Genomic DNA, 18,457 nt, shown 5'->3' with positions numbered 1-18,457 from the left:
TGGCAGGCGCTGGGACCGAGCAACGGGAGCGCACCCCGCCGCGGGGATTCGAACCGCCGACCTTTCGATCGGCAAGCCCTAGGCGCTGAGGCTTTTACCCACAGCGCCACCCGCGTCCCAGCTGGGACTGTGTATGTGCATGTAAATGAACGCTTTAGAACTTGGTAAATGTAAATATTTGCATGCAGCTAATGCGATTGTTCCCTGAACGGACAGCAGCAAAGGCAAGATGTGCGTCAAAAACCAGAGTATCTTTATTAACAGGTAAAACACAGATTCTGATCATTTAAAGACACAGAGTTGAGTGGTCCCAGAGGCATTCACCTTCCTGGCAGCAAAACCATCCCGACTGCTGAGTTCACAGCCATGCCCTGGGGCCTCTCTGGCAGGTTTCTGTCTATAGTATGTACGAGGCACTGTCCAGATCCCTCCAGGGATTTGAAAAATTGCTAATGAAAGGGCACACATGCAGTGGGGGGACTGTGCAAAATAGCAAGGCTGCAGACCGGGGGTCCGGCCTGCAGCCACCAGCAACAGAAGCTGAGGATTTCTTTTTCTGTCCCTGGAAGGACGAGGAATGAAAGAGGCGGCGGCGGCGGGGGGGGGGGGAGAGAGACAGAAGCAGGATGGGGTTTAATAGCTGAGGAGGGGATATGAATTTCGGTAATATAAATGTACAGATAAATCATGCACGGCATGTTTGCGCACTAATACATGCGCACTCACATGTTTGTGTGTGTGTGTATATATATATATATTTGTAAGTTATAATTTTATATACATTTTAGGTGCTATAAATAATAATGTACACGGTTGTGCACAAGTAAATTTGCGCACATGGTTGTTGCTTTCTTTTACCACGTGTATGTTTTGTTGTGCAATTTGTGGAGGTTCACATACGGTCTCGGTTTCACAGATTCTCCTCTGTTTCACCCCAAGCTTTCAACTGAGATCTGTGCACCCTCAAATTCAAATGTGCCCACACACACAAATGCAGACAATGGCGTGCAGAGATGGCAGGCATTTGTGAGCACCAATACATGCAGGCAAACCTCTGCGTATTTAATAGGGCTGGAAAAATATCGGAGAAGCCACTGGTTATTTATTTCAGGAATACGAAATTTGAATGATACATACAAGATTCTGGCCTGACCTGACGTTGGCTCTGAGAATTCTTCTCTCTTTCTGTCTCCTGGCTCCAAACCTTGCACATGTAAACTTACATCCATTCTGGCATTCGTGTGGATGTTAATTATAGTGCTGGGGATGCCAGAGACTAGATCTTAATTTGGCAATCCCAATAGATGCACAGGCCAGCAAATGCATGTACACATAAGAGGTCAAAAGGCATTGGTGCGCCTCTCAATGCCCGAGCACAATTACATGTGCAAATGTTCACGTACATGGAAAAGAAGTTTGCAGAGCTACATAAGGTGGGCAGAATAGAAAGGTTCTTCTTTTGTCTTTAGGAGATGGGACCTGTTGCTAGGCAAACCTACAGAGGGAGCTCGTGTCATCTGTCTGCCTGTCTTCCTTCCTCATCTGAACCCGGACGCATGAGAAAGGCAAGACCTTTAAGTCTGATTTGGATGCATATATTTTTATGCAGTGATTTTTGTTTTAATCTTCTATCTCCTTTTGTTATATATATATATTGTGTGTGTGTGTGTTTTGAAATGTTATTTTATGGTTGATTTGAATTGCCACCCTGAGTGATGCGTGGGCACCAGAAGTTCAGGAAGTAAATTTATATTTTTTAAAAAATATTTAAAAGTGTGTGTGCAAGTTGAGGGATTAGGCATGCACAAATGGGAATGTGTTGGAGAAAAGATGTGGGGTGTGTGTGTGTGTGTGTTTTAAACGTAATTTCATGGTTGATTTGAATTGCCACCCTGAGTGGTGTGTAGGCACCAAAAGGGCAGGTAGTAAATTTATACAGTGGTACCTCTGTTTTCGAGTGTCTCGGAAGTCGAACGTTTCGACTTTCGAACGCTGAAAACCCAGAAGCAAATGCTTCCGTTTTCAAATGCTTTTCGGAAGCCGAACGTGCTACACGGTTTCCTTATTGAGTTTTCTGGATGTAACTGCTTCCAGAAATGCATGCTTCGGTTTTCGAACGTTTTGGAAGTTGAACAGTCTTCAGGAACAGATTACATTTGAAAACCGAGGTTCCACCATATTAAAAAAAAATATTTAAAATCATGTGTGCAAGCTGAGGGATCAGGCATGCACAAGTGGGCATGTTTTGGAGAAAAGATGTGGTTGCATTCATTTTGGGTTGGTGGCGATGTTTATTTTTTAATAGATTAAGCTCTGCGGAAGTTAGGTTGCAGAGCTCTCTGAAGGAGAGTCAAAACAGTGGTGTTCTCCCACAAACAATTTGGACGCCCATTCTTGCATCCATCTCCCTGCACCCCTGACCTTCATGGTGCCAAATGAATCAGGTCACTTCACTCTGCGTATGTGTGGCGGAGCTGGCCCTGTCAGATCGTATGGCTGTTTGATACGGTATCTGTTGTGTTCACACCGATGCACTTGGAGCGCGACCCAGAGAGTTTTGAAAGCAGGGTGAAGTCAGGCAGTGCAATTTGCTTGCAGCGCTGCTGCACTATTGAGAGTGTGGGTGAATTTTCTGGGTGAATAGCACACACTCAAAATCTGATTACGACAATGCATGTTTTAGCGGTGTACAATCTTGCGGGGAGGCGTGGTTTTACGTGGCAGGTGTTGCAACGGCAGGTCATGAATGGGAAAATGCAATATATTCTGGTCACCTATCTTGCAGTGGTTTATGCATCTGGGGGGTGTCTGCGGTGGTCTTTTGGCACACAACACACCCTCCCATCCATCAACCCCCTTAATAGACTCTGGTAGCAATGTTGAGCCAGGAACTGTCTCTGGGACATGCTCCCAATCACTTCAGCATGTCCCTGCACTGTTGCGGTGTGCATGTGAGAATCATCATTTGCAGCACAAAGTTTTATGATGCAGTCACCGTCGTCCCCAGTTCAGGGTGGCTGCGGTGAGATATTTACACACAAAGGTGCAGAGACTCCCATTTGTCCCAGCTTGAGGTCTGAAACATGGATAATACCTATATATCTTCATGCAGGTCAACAAAAGATCATCCTATTGGCAGCTGCCCAGACAGACCTGTGGGTTAATGTACAAAGGTAGGAGGAATCGGGGCTCGACCCCCTTCCCCATTCGTACAAGAGTCTCCAGGGCACCTGTTTGATATAGAAGGGGACTGGAGATTTTATTCGGATGGTTTTGTCTCTTAAACGGAGCAGGCTTAAAACAGTGAACCTTGCACAACACACGCTTAAACAAAAAGCCTAACCCTTTCTTGCTGCTGGCATGCAACATCACCAGAGCAAAAGATGTATCTCCCTCTGTATATGTTCATGGTCTTGCTGGCATGTTGGGGGAACACTGCTATGGAGAATGGGGAAATTAAACCCAACTGTACTGCCCCCTGTTCCCGCAGAAGACCTCCTCATTCTCCCCCCCTTTCCTGTTGGATACATTATGATTTATACAGATAATGAATCCCACCTCCATAATTGACCAATATATATATATATATATGAGGCATCTTGAGTCAGCAGCGGGTGTAATAGAGTGTTTGGACTAAGATAGGAGAAACCCAATTTCAAATCCACACTTGACCACGGAGCTCGCTGGGTGGACTGTGGGACTGTCTCTGGGCAAAATGAGGGAAGGGAGAATCATATAAGCCTGTCCTGAGCTCACTGGAAGAAGGGCGAGATATAAACGCAATCAATAAAACATTTCCTGTGAAAAGCTGATGAAGGGACCGGACTGCACTAATGAAACCACCCCTCTATGAATATTTGTACCTTACATCTAAAGGGATGCTAAGGAAATGGAATTACAGAGCCAATCTGCAGCAAGTCTGGGCCTTGTTCCCCATCCGTCGCCCTTCCCTTCATCCTCCGATCCTGGACGTGGCCTTGCTTCCATTGACCAGGGCCCACCCACCATGACATTATGCTCCCCTGTATCCACCCCCTCCCGGATTTCCCCATGCACCAAAAATCCCTTAATCCTCCCACCCCTTTTCACAGTCGTATGAACCCAAGGGGGAGGACCTCCTCCCCCAAAGTTTCCGTTTCAGTCCTTATTGGCCGGACCTTGCTGGAAGGACCTTCTGGGTCCAGGGAGTTGGTAAAGCCAAGGGGGAACAAAAGCTGACCCAGAGCGGGGAAAGGGTTTGGGTAGGCAAAAAAAAGGAGGCGGGGAAACAGGAGCCGGCGGGGCTCAGTCTGGGTAGATGATGAAGCCAGAGAAGGTGCTGTACTTGTTGGTGTTGCCTCCATGAACCTTCCCTCCGTCCAGCTTGATGAAAACTTCGTCGCCCACGTCCAGGTGTAGAATCACGCTGTTGCTGGCGTAATCGTAGTTCTGGTCAGCATCCTGAGCTATGGCACTGGCCCGGACCTGGGAGAGAGAAGAGAGAGGTTAGCAAGGGGCTGGCAGTGTTATGGCACTCTGCCACGAAGGTTCATCGCGCAGCCAAAACCAAATTACCAGGCCATGGGTAGCAAAGTGTTATGTACTGAGTTGAATAAGACCCAAAATGCAGCAGTCTGATTGGTCCTAGAACAATAGGATCCAAAATGCAGCAGTCTGATTGGTCCTAGAACAATAGGATTCAGAATGCAGCAGTCTGATTGGTCCTAGAACAAAGCAGCAGTATGATTGGCCCACAGAAGCCACCCAATCCAGCTCCAGGTGGAAGTGAATCCACAACCTGATTGGCCAACAGGAGAATCCTGGAATTAGCCAATCACGTGCAGCCCATTGTGTAAACAATGTATATAAAGCAGATATTTTGGGGGAACTTTCATTCCTCCTCACCACTATGAGCTGAATAACGAGCATGAAATCCACTCTCGACTCCGAGTATATTTCACAAAGGAAAACAGAATTTATTCATGCACAGGAATGGTGCATCATCCACCTCACGGTGTGGCCAAGAGACCCCAATTACAGGTTACACATATGCTTTCACAAACCCTAGGGATGCGGGTGGCACTGTGGTCTAAACCACTGAGCCTCTTGGGCTTGCCATTCAGAAGGTTGGTAATTCGAACCGCGACAGGCTCAGCTCCCGTTGCTCTGTCCCAGCTCCTGCCAACCTAGCAGTTCAAAAAAGTAGATAAATAGGTACCACTGTGGCGGGAAGGTAAATGGTGTTTCGGTGCGCTCTGGTTTCGCTCATGGTGTCCCATTGCACCAGAAGCGATTTAGTCATGCTGGCCACATGACCTGGAAAGCTGTCTGTGGACATATGCCGGCTCCCTCGGCCTGAAAGCGGGATGAGTGCCTCAACCCCATAGTCGCCTTTGACTGGACTTAGCCATCCAGGGGTCCTTTACCTTTTTACCATCACAAACCCTCCAATTGCCTCTATTTTCCTGGGACAGTCCCAGATTTACAGAAGCATTCTTGGTTTCTGATTTGATCCCAAAATGTCCCTCTCTTCTTGGGACAGTCCTATTTTCATTGGAGAAATGTAGGAGGAGGTGTCTCTATTTTCACTGGAGAAATGTTGGAGGGTATGCTTTTATAGTTTCCCATAAGCATCTTGATACCTCATTCCCTCCTTGCTTGTCCCACCGTTATGAAATAGCTATAGCCCAACCATAACCTTTGATGAGCAACCTTAAACTATGCATTTGGGGAGAATTTCCACTACATCTCTCTGTCTCTGCTAAGCCCTTTGGACTTCCTTGCTCTATTTGTAGTCTGGATGGCCTTTTGTTTCTTCTGCGGATATACTTCCCTTACAAGCTTCAACTTTTGACATCTGGCTTAACCACAACTTTTTCTGCTACTTCGCCTCTGGTCTGGAGGCTAGGTGTTCAGAAATGCAGCTATTAGCAGCTTAACTGTTATTGCTGCCTTAGCTCGTTTCTCTTGACCAGAGTGCCTCTATTTTCCAATACAATGGGGAGTTGGGAGTTAGGAGCAGCCTTTCTGGTCCTCTGGATACTACTGAGACTCCAGCTCCCATCAGCCCCAGCCAGCATGGCTAATTGTTAAGGATGATGGGAGTTGTAGTCTAGAAACATCTGGAGCACCACATGGAACACAGGAAAATGCCTTATAGCAAGTCAGAGCACTGGTCCATCAAGCTCAATATTGTCTACATCTGAGGTGGAGAACCTTTTTGGCCCAGCCGGCCAGATCCTTATCACAATCCATATAACGGCTAAGGCACTACAGTCATACCTCGGGTTACAGACGCTTCAGGTTGTGTTTTTTCAGGTTGTGGACCACCGAAACCTGGAAGTACCGGAATGGGTGACTTCCGGGTTTCGGCAGTCGCGCATGCGCAGAAGCGCCGCTGTGGGTTGCGGATGTTGCGGGTTGTGAACATGCACCCCACATGGATAATGTTTGCAACCCGAGTGTCCACTGTAGTTAAAATCAGGGATTTCCCCCCCAGTCAGAACTCACCGGAACTCAGTTCCGGCACCTCTCAGGAGGGCGCCATTGCCATTATAAGAGAACAAGGGAGGCGTTCATGGTGAGTTCCAAGCATCTCTTTTTCTACAAGAATAGCACCGGTTAAAATTATTCCGAAAAACAGAAAAAACTTCTTTAAAACGCCTACTGAAACAGCTGGCTACATGAGCAGTGCAGAGCGATATGGTGCTGAACCTGTACTCAAATGTTCTGAAATGTCACAAGGCAGCCAGTGCTTTCTTCTTTTGAAGCTTAGCTCCTCATCCATACAGGCTCTTAAAAAACCACAACACACACACAACCCAAACATTAAGACAGACACGTTTGAGATGCTGGATTCGGTTCGAGGTGCAAAAAATCCTGTACTTGCGTGGTGCGATCACAGACCCATGTAACAAACGCAGCTCTGAGCATACCAAGCAGCTATTAAACAAGGAGAAGCAGCGAATAATTGTAGGCTTTCGATGGGTAGCAGCAATTCGCCGATACGAGCTGGGGCTAGTTCAGGCATCTGCCTGTACATCCTAAATGGCCATTATTTCAAAGCCCTATCCCAGGTACGCAAAAGGCATCTGAGAAATATGGCCCTGAGATCTTTCACCTAATGTCCTTTTGCTTCAGTAGCCTGCAAATCCAAGGAAGCTTTTTTTGTTCTGCATCTTCACATCAGTGGAATATGACTGCAGGGGGGCAGATTAACTATTAATTCTGGCCAATGCATGTTCCCATTGGTTTAAGCAAAAACCGAACAACCGCCCAACCGCCTTGCTTCAACGCATGCAAACACCCTGCGCATCTAGAAGCCTATTCACCCCAATGGGACTTGCTTCTGAGTTAAGCATCTCCACGATCAAGCTATTTGTGTGTCTGTTAAGGCATCTGCTTCAGGGCTGCTTGTTTTACTATTTTATTTTCTTACATTTATACCCTCTGCTCCTTCTGTTATGGAACCCAGGAATGGCATCCATTCATTTTCCAGGCAGTCACCCATCCAAGCACAGATCAGAGCCAGACCTGCCTAGTTTGAGCAAGGTGATGACCTCATCTACCTTCAAACCATGTCCTGGGGAAGACAGAGGAGGCAAGCTTTAAACCGATGCCTTGAAGAATATTGTTTTGGGAAGGCATATTTGGCCAAAGCACACCTGGCCAACAGCATTAGGGGCCCGAGGGTTGTTAACTTTCTAACCCTTTCCTGAATCCTCTTTCTGTGCTATGTTTAAAGTGATGCACTGCCGATTTGCAGCTTTCTTTGCACACACGAAGCCTTCATTCAGCAACAAGCGGTTGTGAGCAGTTGTCCCCCTGGCTCATGTGAGCTGGCCCGCCGGATTCCGAGAATCAATCTGACTTATAAATAAAGCATGAAGAAAGATTAAAATGACCAGGACTGTTTACTTAAGTGAAAAGGCAATTAAGAGGAGACTTGTTCAAAGTCCATAAAATTTTGTGCCAGGAAGAAAACGTTGCTTTGAGGCTCCTTATATTCCACAAAAACAGACAAGAAGGAAAAAACCCAGTGAGGTTTTTAACTCTATCCTTCCCAGGCTCTGGTTCTTTTACCCCTGAATTCCAGGAAAATTCAGGTGTCTTGTGCTTTTCAGACATGGATGTTATTCTTGTCACTGTTGAGTGAATGATGTATGAACAATAGCCTTTGTATTATGGCTAGGTAGTCATCTCAGTGATAGACCAAACTTACTGTATGATTGTGAAACATGGACCACTTATAAACACCATCTCCAACTCCTCAAAAGATTCCATCAACGGTGTCTCCAAAAGATTTCACACATCACTTGGGAAGACAGGTGAACTAATGCCAGTGTACTGGAAGAAGCAAAGATCACCAGTGTTGAAGCAACATCAGTTGATGTTGACATCGACTTTGTTAAGCCGGTTGTGTTGTGCGGATGCCTGATTATCGTCTTCCAAAGCAACTACTCTATTCCAAACTTAAAAATGGAAAGCGTAATGCTGGTGGTCAACAAAAGAGGTTCAAAGACTCTCTCAAGGCAAATCTTAAAAAATGTAGTATAAACACTGAGAACTGGGAAACACTGGCCTGCAAGCGCTTCAGTTGGAGAACAACCTTTACCAAAGGCGTCATGGGCTTTGAAGACACTTGAACTCAGGATGAAAGGGAGAAACGTACAAACCCTCATTATGATCAACTCCCCTCCCTGCCCAAACCTATGTTAACACTGTGGAAGGATGTGTGAATCCAGAATTGGGCTCCACAGTTGCTTACGGACTCATTTTTAAAACCGTATTTATGGAAGACAATCTTACTCAGCTACGAGTGATCACAGAAGAAGAAGAAGAAGAAGAAGAAGAAGAAGAAGAAGAAGAAGAAGAAGAAGAAGAAGAAGAAGAAGAGATTGCATGCAAAAGGTCCCAGGTTCAATTTCTGGCAAGTAGCTCTGGGAGGTAGCACTAGGAGACCCCAGTTCTGGAGAGCTGGTGTCAATCCTTATTGACCAGTGGTGGGGAACCTTCAGCCCATAGGCCAATCTTGGCCTTCCAGTGGGTTCCAGTTGGCCTGCGAGGCCACTTCCCTCAAACCGCACCCACAGTGATATCCATTTATGGACAGTGCAATGGGGTTCAGTTCTGCATTGGCCGCACAGGTCCCCTGCATTAGTTGGCATGGGCAGCCAATACAACAGGATCTAACCCCCACTTAAGAGCTGAGGAGCTTGGGGTTAAATCCTCATGTGTTTGGCAGGGTTCAGTGCAAATCTCTTCTTGAAACAGGAAAGGGGCTGCATTGAAACACCTACTCCAGCAAAGGGGGGGAAATACCTTCATCTTAAAGGTAAAGGGACCCCTGACCATTAGGTCCAGTCGTGGCCGACTCTGGGGTTGCAGCGCTCATCTCGCTTTACTGGCCGAGGGAGCCGGCGTACAGCTTCCGGGGTCATGTGGCCAGCATGACTAAGCCACTTCTGGCGAACCAGAGCAGTGCACGGAAAACACCATTTACCTTCCCGCCAGAGCAGTACCTATTTATCTACTTGCACTTTGAGGTGCTTTCAAACTAGGTTGGCAGGAGCAGGGACCGGGAAACGGGAGCTCACCCCGTTGTGGGGATTCGAATTGCCAGCCTTCCGATCAGCAAGCCCTAGGCTCAGTGGTTGAGACCACAGTGCCACCTGCGTCCCAGTTAAAGTGGTACCTCCGGTTAGGAATGGTTTCAGGTTAAGAACGGACCTCCAGAACGAATTAAGTTCGTAACGAGAGGTACCACTGTATGTGCAGAAGAGCTGTGAGGGTGGTGCAAGGACATAGCAATACAAGAGTCACGTGGGAAGAAGGACAAAAGTATAAGGTATAGCCATAGAACTGTAGAGTTGAAAAGGACCACGAGGATCATCTAGCCCAACCCCTGCAATGCTGGACTCTTCATGCCCCACGTGGAGCTCGAACCCACAACCCTGATGGATGGGAGGATGAATGACCCAAATTCTTTACTGTATAGTTAAATCATGTTGGTTGTACGCAACATTACGGGCCTGATTCTCTTGACTGCATGCCCTCCATTGTGACACACCTAACAGACTCTCAAAAGTGGTTTAATTCAGACGACCAAACAACCCAAGTTCAGAACAATCTGAAGAATATATCCCCCCCCCCTCCTGAAAAAGGTCAAGAAGATAAACTTGAAGAAATCTGATAGGTCTGGGCGGGAGATACAGCGCAGGCAGCATCAGCAATTTTTCTTTGTTGAAATGTAATTAACACATGTTGTATTAATTCTGCTTAATTAAATTTGCATTATTAATCAATTTGGTAACAGAGCATATGCTGCTTAACCATTCTCTCCTGCCCCCCATACAACGCAGCTGAATTCTGCTTTGCCAACCAGCTACATACAGTGCCAGATTTACATATACGCTAAACAAGCTATAGCTTAGGGCCCCACTCTTTTGCCCCCCTCCAAAATTTAAAGGTTAAAAAAAACCCTGGATGTACATTTCCAAAATATAAGATAAAAAGCAAATAAAATAAAACCTACATTGTTTTGTGTTGTGTTGCTACACCAAGCAGCTTACAAAATTGTGTAAAAGTTTTGAGATTTCGTAACTTTGTGTTGTGTTTTGTGTTGTCTAGGCTCTTATGATGTAAGTAATGGGCCCCGCCTGTTAGCCTGCTCCCTAAAATACCACTGGTTTGCTTATTTCTATATATAGGGTGCCTACATTCTGCATGGACAGATTGTATGGCAACATGTGCAAATGGCACATGTTACCTAATAGGTAATAGATACCTATTAGGTCCATAAATTACCATATAGCTTATATTCAACACACACAAAAAGCAACTATTTGTTGTTGACAAAGGACAGCTGGACATATAAAGGGCCCCATTACATTCAGTAGCTTACGGCCTCAATAAACTTAAATCCAGCCCTACACAGCCCTACGCATTCAAACACAGACCGGGACATGCACAGACCTTGAATGCCCACCCAAATTCTCAGCCTTCTGAGCATATGTGTACATGTGCAGATACATGCCCCACATTCCCATCCAGAACAGTCATCCCCATAAGCCAGCAACAGGATTTCTTATTCACCTGGATATATATCCCTCTTGCTTCCAGCTGATCACCACCGGCCTCCTGTCCCGATCCCATCTGCATACAAACCTCGCTAGTCCAAATTTGTGAAAGGTCAAACCCATCTTTTTACTCTGGGGGAAATGATAATACAAGCGAATGGAGGAAGCCAAAACCACCCTGGGGCCTTGGGTGCCTGAGCACTCACAAAATTCCCCATGAAGGGACCGGGCACCCACAAATTTCGGTGCCAGAGCTATGCACGCTGCATGGCACCCACAGCGCCTAGTATTCACGATTGCAGGGCCAAGTTGGCACTCCTGACACTGTAGCAGCTTTTATGCTTTGCGTTATAAGTTTGCAATAATGTATAAAAGTCATAATGCTGGCCTCAACCTACATCTTATAGCATATTTTTAAAAAATCCAAGGTAGAGGCTTTTGTGGTAGTTTTTAACCTTTCTTTGCGCTTATCCTCATCCAAAAATACAACAACCTTGGGCTGGAGTTCGCTGAAAAATGAAATGGAATAGACAGACACGGAAACGGATTAGTCACCTGTGAAGGGCAGAAAGTGGAATCCAGAGGGGATATGAATTGCTACATAAATAAAAGAACGAACGCGTCGCTTCGTGCGCACCACTGCTAGAATTCTGTTGATCTCCTACTGCATGCCAACATTCACATCTGTGATCAAGGGCATGTTGGATTGATTTAAATGGAGGTGATTTTAAATCACAATGAAATGAATTTTCCCTGTTGCGTGATCCATGTGTTTCCAGAATGTGGAGGTGGATGCATTGGTGCTGTGTGACAAAACCAAAGCATAACTGGTTTGCAGTAGAGCCTTTATGGAAACTAGGAGCGTAATCCAAAACCTTTGGACAGTAATCATGCATCTTTTTTTTGCACTGCAGAGTTTTCTGCTTAGAGACAAAGTAGACAGGTGTGAAGGTAGGGAATTTCTTTTTGATTTTCCATGTGCTTATGCAAAGGCACTAAACAAGACCATTTACTCGCTGGCTAAATTCCCAGTACCACCCAGAATCAAGAATATTGGGTTAGAATAGTGTTTCTTCAGGAGGTGGGAGAGTAAAACATCAGGCTAATATTTCAACATTGAAGTCAATAGAACATAACATTGCTTAATCCAATTTTATGCTAGTTTATTCAGAAGTAAGTTCTCTTGATTTCAATAGGAGTCACATCCTACTGCATTTAGGACGGCAGTTGATTATTCCCTAAATGTCTCTGCTGCTCAGGTGAGTCATAAATATCCATAATTTGCCAAAACGGCCTATTGTGTGTCTAATTTTTATAATGTTTCACCTCAAAAGTCACACTCCCCCCCTTTTACATAGAAAAGTATGATTCATTAAATCAGCGTTTTCTAGAGGATTATAAATGCAGGTTGGGGTTGTTGTTTTTCAAGTTCTATATAGACTGAAACATGCTGGTTTATGTTTTAAGTCAGATTTCATATTAAACCATTTTTTAATGGCACTTAACATAACTTTAACAACAAACACTTCAGACTTAAATTATATTTTAAAACATAATTTTAAAAACTGTGTTGTTTCTGAAATCATTGATTCCCCCCCCCCCCCATCCACTCCAGCAAAAGAAAAACAGTGGCTTTGGTTCCCTAGACATCCAGCATGGCCGTGCTACTTTAAATCACCACCCCCTTCTCCTCCGGCCCCTAACCCCTCAAAGCCCCCGTGTCTGATCCCTACTCTTTCCGCTGGAAATGGGGTCATGGTTATTAGAAAACAAAGAAGGTTCTTTTTGTTCGAGGGAGCCACTAAAGTGAAGAAGATGCAAATTGCTTGTGTCTGGAGTTAGCAAGGGCTAATCAGCAGTTTTCATCTTTCCGTCCAGCCCAAGGGACAATTAGACTGGGCAGAGACAACGTAGTCTGGTAGTCTGTGTTGACCACCAGATGTGGCATAATATAATTTGGCAACCGGATTATAATATAACATAATACAATTTGCACAAGCCCTACGTGCCTGGTTAAACTAGCCTCCTCTTTTTGATGCAAGATAATTTCCTCAACACCAGACAAGCTGCACAATCTGTGTCCCAGTCATTTTAGTTATATATACCACATAGATAATTGTGCTCAAAGTGATTTTCATCACGCAAACAGACATTGTGGGGAAGTTCTTGCAGTGCGAAAAAGTTCTAGATTATTTGGGCAAGTGAACCAAGCTTGGCAGGGAAGGAGAAGGCAAATATTGTCCAATCAAGATGCCACTTCTCATTTCCCAAAATGCATTGGCACCGTACGAAGTCGGGGTGCTTTTCAGAGTACCTTTCACACATAATGTATCAGGGTGCTGATCCCACGAGCGGATAGGTGCTAGGCCTGCATAAACTTGTCAGTTCAGTACAGGAGACGCTGTCCATCTCAAAGCAGCGGTACTTCTCTGAGGTCATTCCTATTGTTTCCGGAACCTGTGTATGTTTGTTTATTTTTAGTTTAATTTATTCATTTAATTTGTATACCTACCTTTACCCAAAGATCACAGGGCGGTTCGCAACATAAAAAATACAAAATAAGGACACACTGTAAAAACAAGAACAAGCCAGTACCTCCCACAAACACATTCAAAAGGACATAGACTGTTAATCAGCCAAAGTCAAAGGTCTGGTTAAAGGGAAACAATTCCTCCTGATGCCTAAAGATATGCAAGGAAGGTACCAGGTGAGCCTCCCTGGGGAGAGCATACCACAAACAGGGAGCCACCACAGAAAAAGCCCATTCTCATGTTGCCAACCTTGAGACCTCTCATGAAGAAGGGTCTCAGATGATGATCACAGTCAGTTCATATGGGGAGAGGTGGTCCTTTAACATATTGCAGTTCTGAGCCATTTAAGGCTTTATAAGACCAAACCAGCACTTTCAATTGTGCCCGGAAAGTAATTGGCAACCAGCGCAGTCGGACCAGGATCGGTGTGATATGCTCAAACCGCCTTGCCCTGGTAAGCAACCTGGCTGCCAAATTCTGCACCAGCTGAAGTTTCCAAACCATCTTCAGAGGCAGCCCTACTTATAACGCATTGCAGTAATCTAGGGTTGCCATATTTCAAAAAGTGAAAATCTGGACACAGAAGTTGTTGAGCTGCCATATGCCCGGATTTCCCCAGACATTTCAGCGATTTCAGCCCAGACGCTGATTACGAGGGCTATGTCTGGGAAATTCCAGACATATGGCAACCCTAAGTACAGTGGTACCTCGGGTTAAGTACTTAATTAAGTACTTAACTAGAGGTCCTTAGTTAAGTACTTAACTAGAGGTTAACTTAGTTAAGTACTTAAGTAGAGGTCCGTTCTTAACCTGAAACTGCTCTTAACCTGAAGCACCACTTTAGCTAATGGGGCCTCCCGCTGCCGCTGCGCCGCGAGAGCACGATTTCTGTTCTCATCCTGAAGCAAAGTTCTTAACCCGAGGTAATATTTCTGGGCTAGCAGAGTCTGTAACCTGACGCATATGTAACCTGAAGCGTATGTAACCCGAGGTACCACTGTAATCTAACCTAGAGGTTGCTGGAGCATAGACAACAGACGTTAGGCCATCCCTGTCCAGATATGGGCATAGCTGGGCCACCAGCCGAAGCTGATGGAAGGCACTGTGCACCACTCAGGCCACCTGAGCCTCAAGCGACATAAAAGGATCCAGAGAAAAACCCCAAGTTACGCACTCCAAGTTATGCAATCAAGAGCAGGCAATCTTCTATCCATCTGGTTTAGGGGACCACCAACTCCTGTCACCAGCCTGACTCATCTCTTGACTTCCTTCCTCCAACTTGCCTGCTTCAGCTTCTGCCTCTGATTCTGACTTCTCTCTGCCACCAACTCTCCCAGCTCACTAAGACCTGTTCCCTCTTCCCAATTTTCTCCCACTGACCACTCATCGCCATCCCACCACCACTGTCCGTTCTCTGAGTCTTCTTCCCTCGGTGCTTCCTCAGATGGTTCCTCCCACCATTCTTCTGCATCCTTCTTCTTCTTCTCTGGTGATCACTCGTAGCCAAGTAAGATTGTCTTCCATGAACACAGTCTTAACAGTGAGTCCGTAAGTGACTGTGGAGGCCAATTCTGGATCCTCACATTCTTCCACAGTGGGGACATAGGTTTCTAGGCAGGAGTTAATCATGGTGAGGGTTTGCCAAGTGTGCCTTCCTCTTAGCACGTTTCTCCCTTTTGTCCTGAGTTTGAGCATCTTCAAAGTCCATGACTCCTTTGGTCAAGGCTGTCCTCCAATTGGAGCGCTCGCAGGCCAGTGTTTCCCAGTTTGTCAGTGTTGATACTACATTTTTAGATTTGCCTTGAGAGTCTTTAAACCTCTTTTGTTGACCACCAGCATTACACTCACCATTTTTAAGTTCAGAATAGAGTAGTTGATGATAATCAGGCATCCGCACAACATGACCAGTCCAACGAAGTTGATGTTGGGGAATCATTGCTTCAACACTGGTGGTCTTTGCTTCTTCCAGTACCCTAGCATTAGTTTGCCTGTCTTCACAGGTGATGTGTAAAATTTTTCGGAGACACTGTTGATGGAATCTTTTGAGGAGGTGGAGATGGTGTTTATAAGTGGTCCATGATTCACAAGCATACAGTAAGGTTGGTAGTACAATCAGTTCATGACAGGCAAGTCCTTTAATCCTTCAGTGCTACAGTTTTCAGGAAGAGGCCTGTGTTGTGCACCTCGCCTCATGGCGTGTGTGTTTGTGTGCGTGTGTGACAATGTGAGGAATTCACAGGCTGCAGGGACCAGGGCCCAGGTAATAAATTCCTTAGATAGACAGATCAAAAGAGGCCAGCATCAGGCCTCTCTAAACAAATCTCTGACAATAGAGTGAGATCTTACATGGATCAAGCTGTCACCAGGGGAGATGAAATACTGCCCGTATCGCCAAAGAGAGGGATAAACCTGTCATGTGGGGCTTATGCTGGGGCCATAAACATAGGGCACCCGCCATTGGGCAAGGGACAGGATTTAATGGGGAATCTGCTGCGTCCTGAGGTTGCTGGTTCAAATTCTGCTTGGGGAATTTGCTCTCTGTTCTGTAGTCTTTATGAAATTGACTAAAAATCCCCAACAACCCTCCAAGGGTAAATCTCTTGCTTATTTTTCTTGACGCTTAAGTGTGTTTAAGACCACAATATAAAAAGCACCGACACTTTTCTTCCCAGCACTGGGAGAGAAATGGCTCCTTCAACCCTCCAGATTAAAAACCAGTGGAGATTATCTTCTTCTTCTTCTTCTTCTTCTTCTTCTTCTTCTTCTTCTTCTTCTTCTTCTTCTTCTTCTTCTTCTCCTTCTTCTTCTCCTCCTCCTCCTCCCCTCCTCCTCCTTCTATGATTTGGGATATGGGAGTGGGTGGGTGGTGGTCTAAATCTTTTAACACACAGCCAGGGTATAATAATGTACACAAATCAGTGAGTTTGAGCGATGCAACTTGTTTCTTGCAGTTCAAACCTAGGCATGTTAGCTGGATTAATGGAGTTCACACACCAAGTTGCATGGTTGTCTCACAAACTCAGTCCAGCACAATGGACAGAGACTCTCGCAGAAAAGCAACACATCCACTCTTACAACGGGCAAAAAAACCTTATGGAATAACCTAGATGTGCAGGAAAAAACCTGCATGTACTTCGCTGCACGAGAGATTTGGGCAAGCTAGTGACACAAACTGTAAATACTCCAGGTACTGTGTGTAATTGAAATATGTTCTTGCCTTGTTTGCCCCATCTCCATATCTCTTCCCCTTCTCTGCTGCCTCCCTCAAGTCCCTTTTTAGATTGCAGGCCACTTGGGGCAGAGACCTGTCACCCTCATCCCCTTTCTAAAGCACTCTGAATGCAGATGGTGCCATATAAATAAATTAATGAATCATAATAAATACAGAGCTGCCGTAAGTCTGTACATTCACTAAGAACTGCAACATTACAATGCACGCTGTTCCATAACATGGAGACAAAGGATGCTGTAACAAAGGCGTTCTCCGTATCACAAGACACACGCCAGGCAGTGTCGAAATACCTTTCAGCTTCTCTGTCTCCCAGTGAGGGGGAATTCCAAAAGAAACTTGAATAAATTAATGCATGGAGTGATTGTGTTAATTATACAGCCAATGGGGAAATGGAATGAATAGGCATGAATAGGTGGAATGGATATTTATGGTCTTCCTGGAATAAGACTTGCATCTTTAGTTCTGCACAAGCTGGTTCCCTTCTTTCTAGAATTTTAGGAATTTTAGGAATCTTAGGAATCTTAGGAAGTGTGCTTGGATGCTTCCACGTGAAGCTTTGCTGTGGAATCATAAATTTCATCAAAATGTCGGCCCATGTTTTGTTTAATCCATACAGTATTTCCTTTTACCGTGGAAAAACTGGTAAATAAACATAACTCTGTTATACATCCACAGTCACTGTTGGTGTGGGTAGCTTGTTAGCTCAATTAGGGGTGCGGAGGGTTTGTCAGTGTTGTGGCAATAGGGTTGCCATCTTTCAAAAAGTAAAAACCAGGAGCTTTCTTTAGACCTGGGGTCTGCAACCTTTAAGACAAAAAGAGCCACTTGGACCCGTTTCTGAAGAAAAAAAACTGGGAGCCGCAAAACTCGTCATTATAAAAATAACTTTTTTGTCACTTTTTAAAATTATTTCTTTGTTTGACCCCTCAGAATTACTCTTCCTCATAGAAATAAACGTTAAATTAACAAGTTACCTTTTTTTGTGTGTGTGTTCTTCACTCCCCTTCAAAACAGTGACCAGCGTACATGCCCCCTTTCAATGCAGTGACCAGCGTACATGCCCCTTACAATGTAGCGGGCGGGCAGACGGGAAGGTGACGTCGGGACGGTGCGTGACTAACGCATGCACTGCCCCCATGCGACGTCACAGCCAGTACAGCACCCGCCACAGTGGGGAGTGTCGGGGCGCACAATGCGCCTCCTCCCCTCGCTAGTATCCGCCCCGGAGCCGCGGCAAAGGTGTAAAAGAGCCACATGCGGCTCCGGAGCCGCGGGTTGCAGACCCCTGCTTTAGACAAACCCCAAAGTTGTTGAGCTTTTCGGAAATTCCCCTCGGACGTCAATATTCCGCCTTTGAAATCGCAGTAATGAGTGGGAAAATCCGGACGTATGGCAGCCCTAATTTATTTATCCTGAATCTTCCACTTTTGGGCTTCATTGAATGAAGGAGAGAGAGAGACAGAGGAGGAAGAGAAGAACAGTTCGCTCTATCGCCTTTCTCTACACTGTGCATAAATTTATACAATTTTGTCATGTCCTCCCTGACTTCATTCAGCTCTTAAACTAGGGGAAGAGCCAAACCATACATTTAAAGTGCATTCAATGCCCATTTGAAACACATGAGTACCCTTAACAAA

The 18,457-nt window shown here is 45.4% G+C and overlaps 1 protein-coding gene across 1 annotated transcript in view; it reads right to left on the bottom strand.

The window, feature by feature from the left end:
* Positions 1 to 232: 232 nt before the first annotated feature.
* C1QL4 (complement C1q like 4) overlaps positions 233 to 18,457 on the bottom strand; it is a 37,521-nt gene continuing 19,296 nt past the window's right edge. Inside the window, exon 2 of the mRNA XM_028712021.2 lies at positions 233 to 4,464. Within this exon, the coding sequence (XP_028567854.2) occupies positions 4,285 to 4,464 (180 nt within the window). The 3' untranslated portion in view covers positions 233 to 4,284. The remainder of the gene's footprint in view (positions 4,465 to 18,457) is intronic.

This window comes from Podarcis muralis, chromosome 2 (assembly GCF_964188315.1).
Source record: "Podarcis muralis chromosome 2, rPodMur119.hap1.1, whole genome shotgun sequence".
Taxonomy (NCBI): Eukaryota; Metazoa; Chordata; class Lepidosauria; order Squamata; family Lacertidae; genus Podarcis; species Podarcis muralis.
Note: the sequence above shows the minus strand (reverse complement) of the source record. Positions and strands in the feature narration are given on the sequence as shown.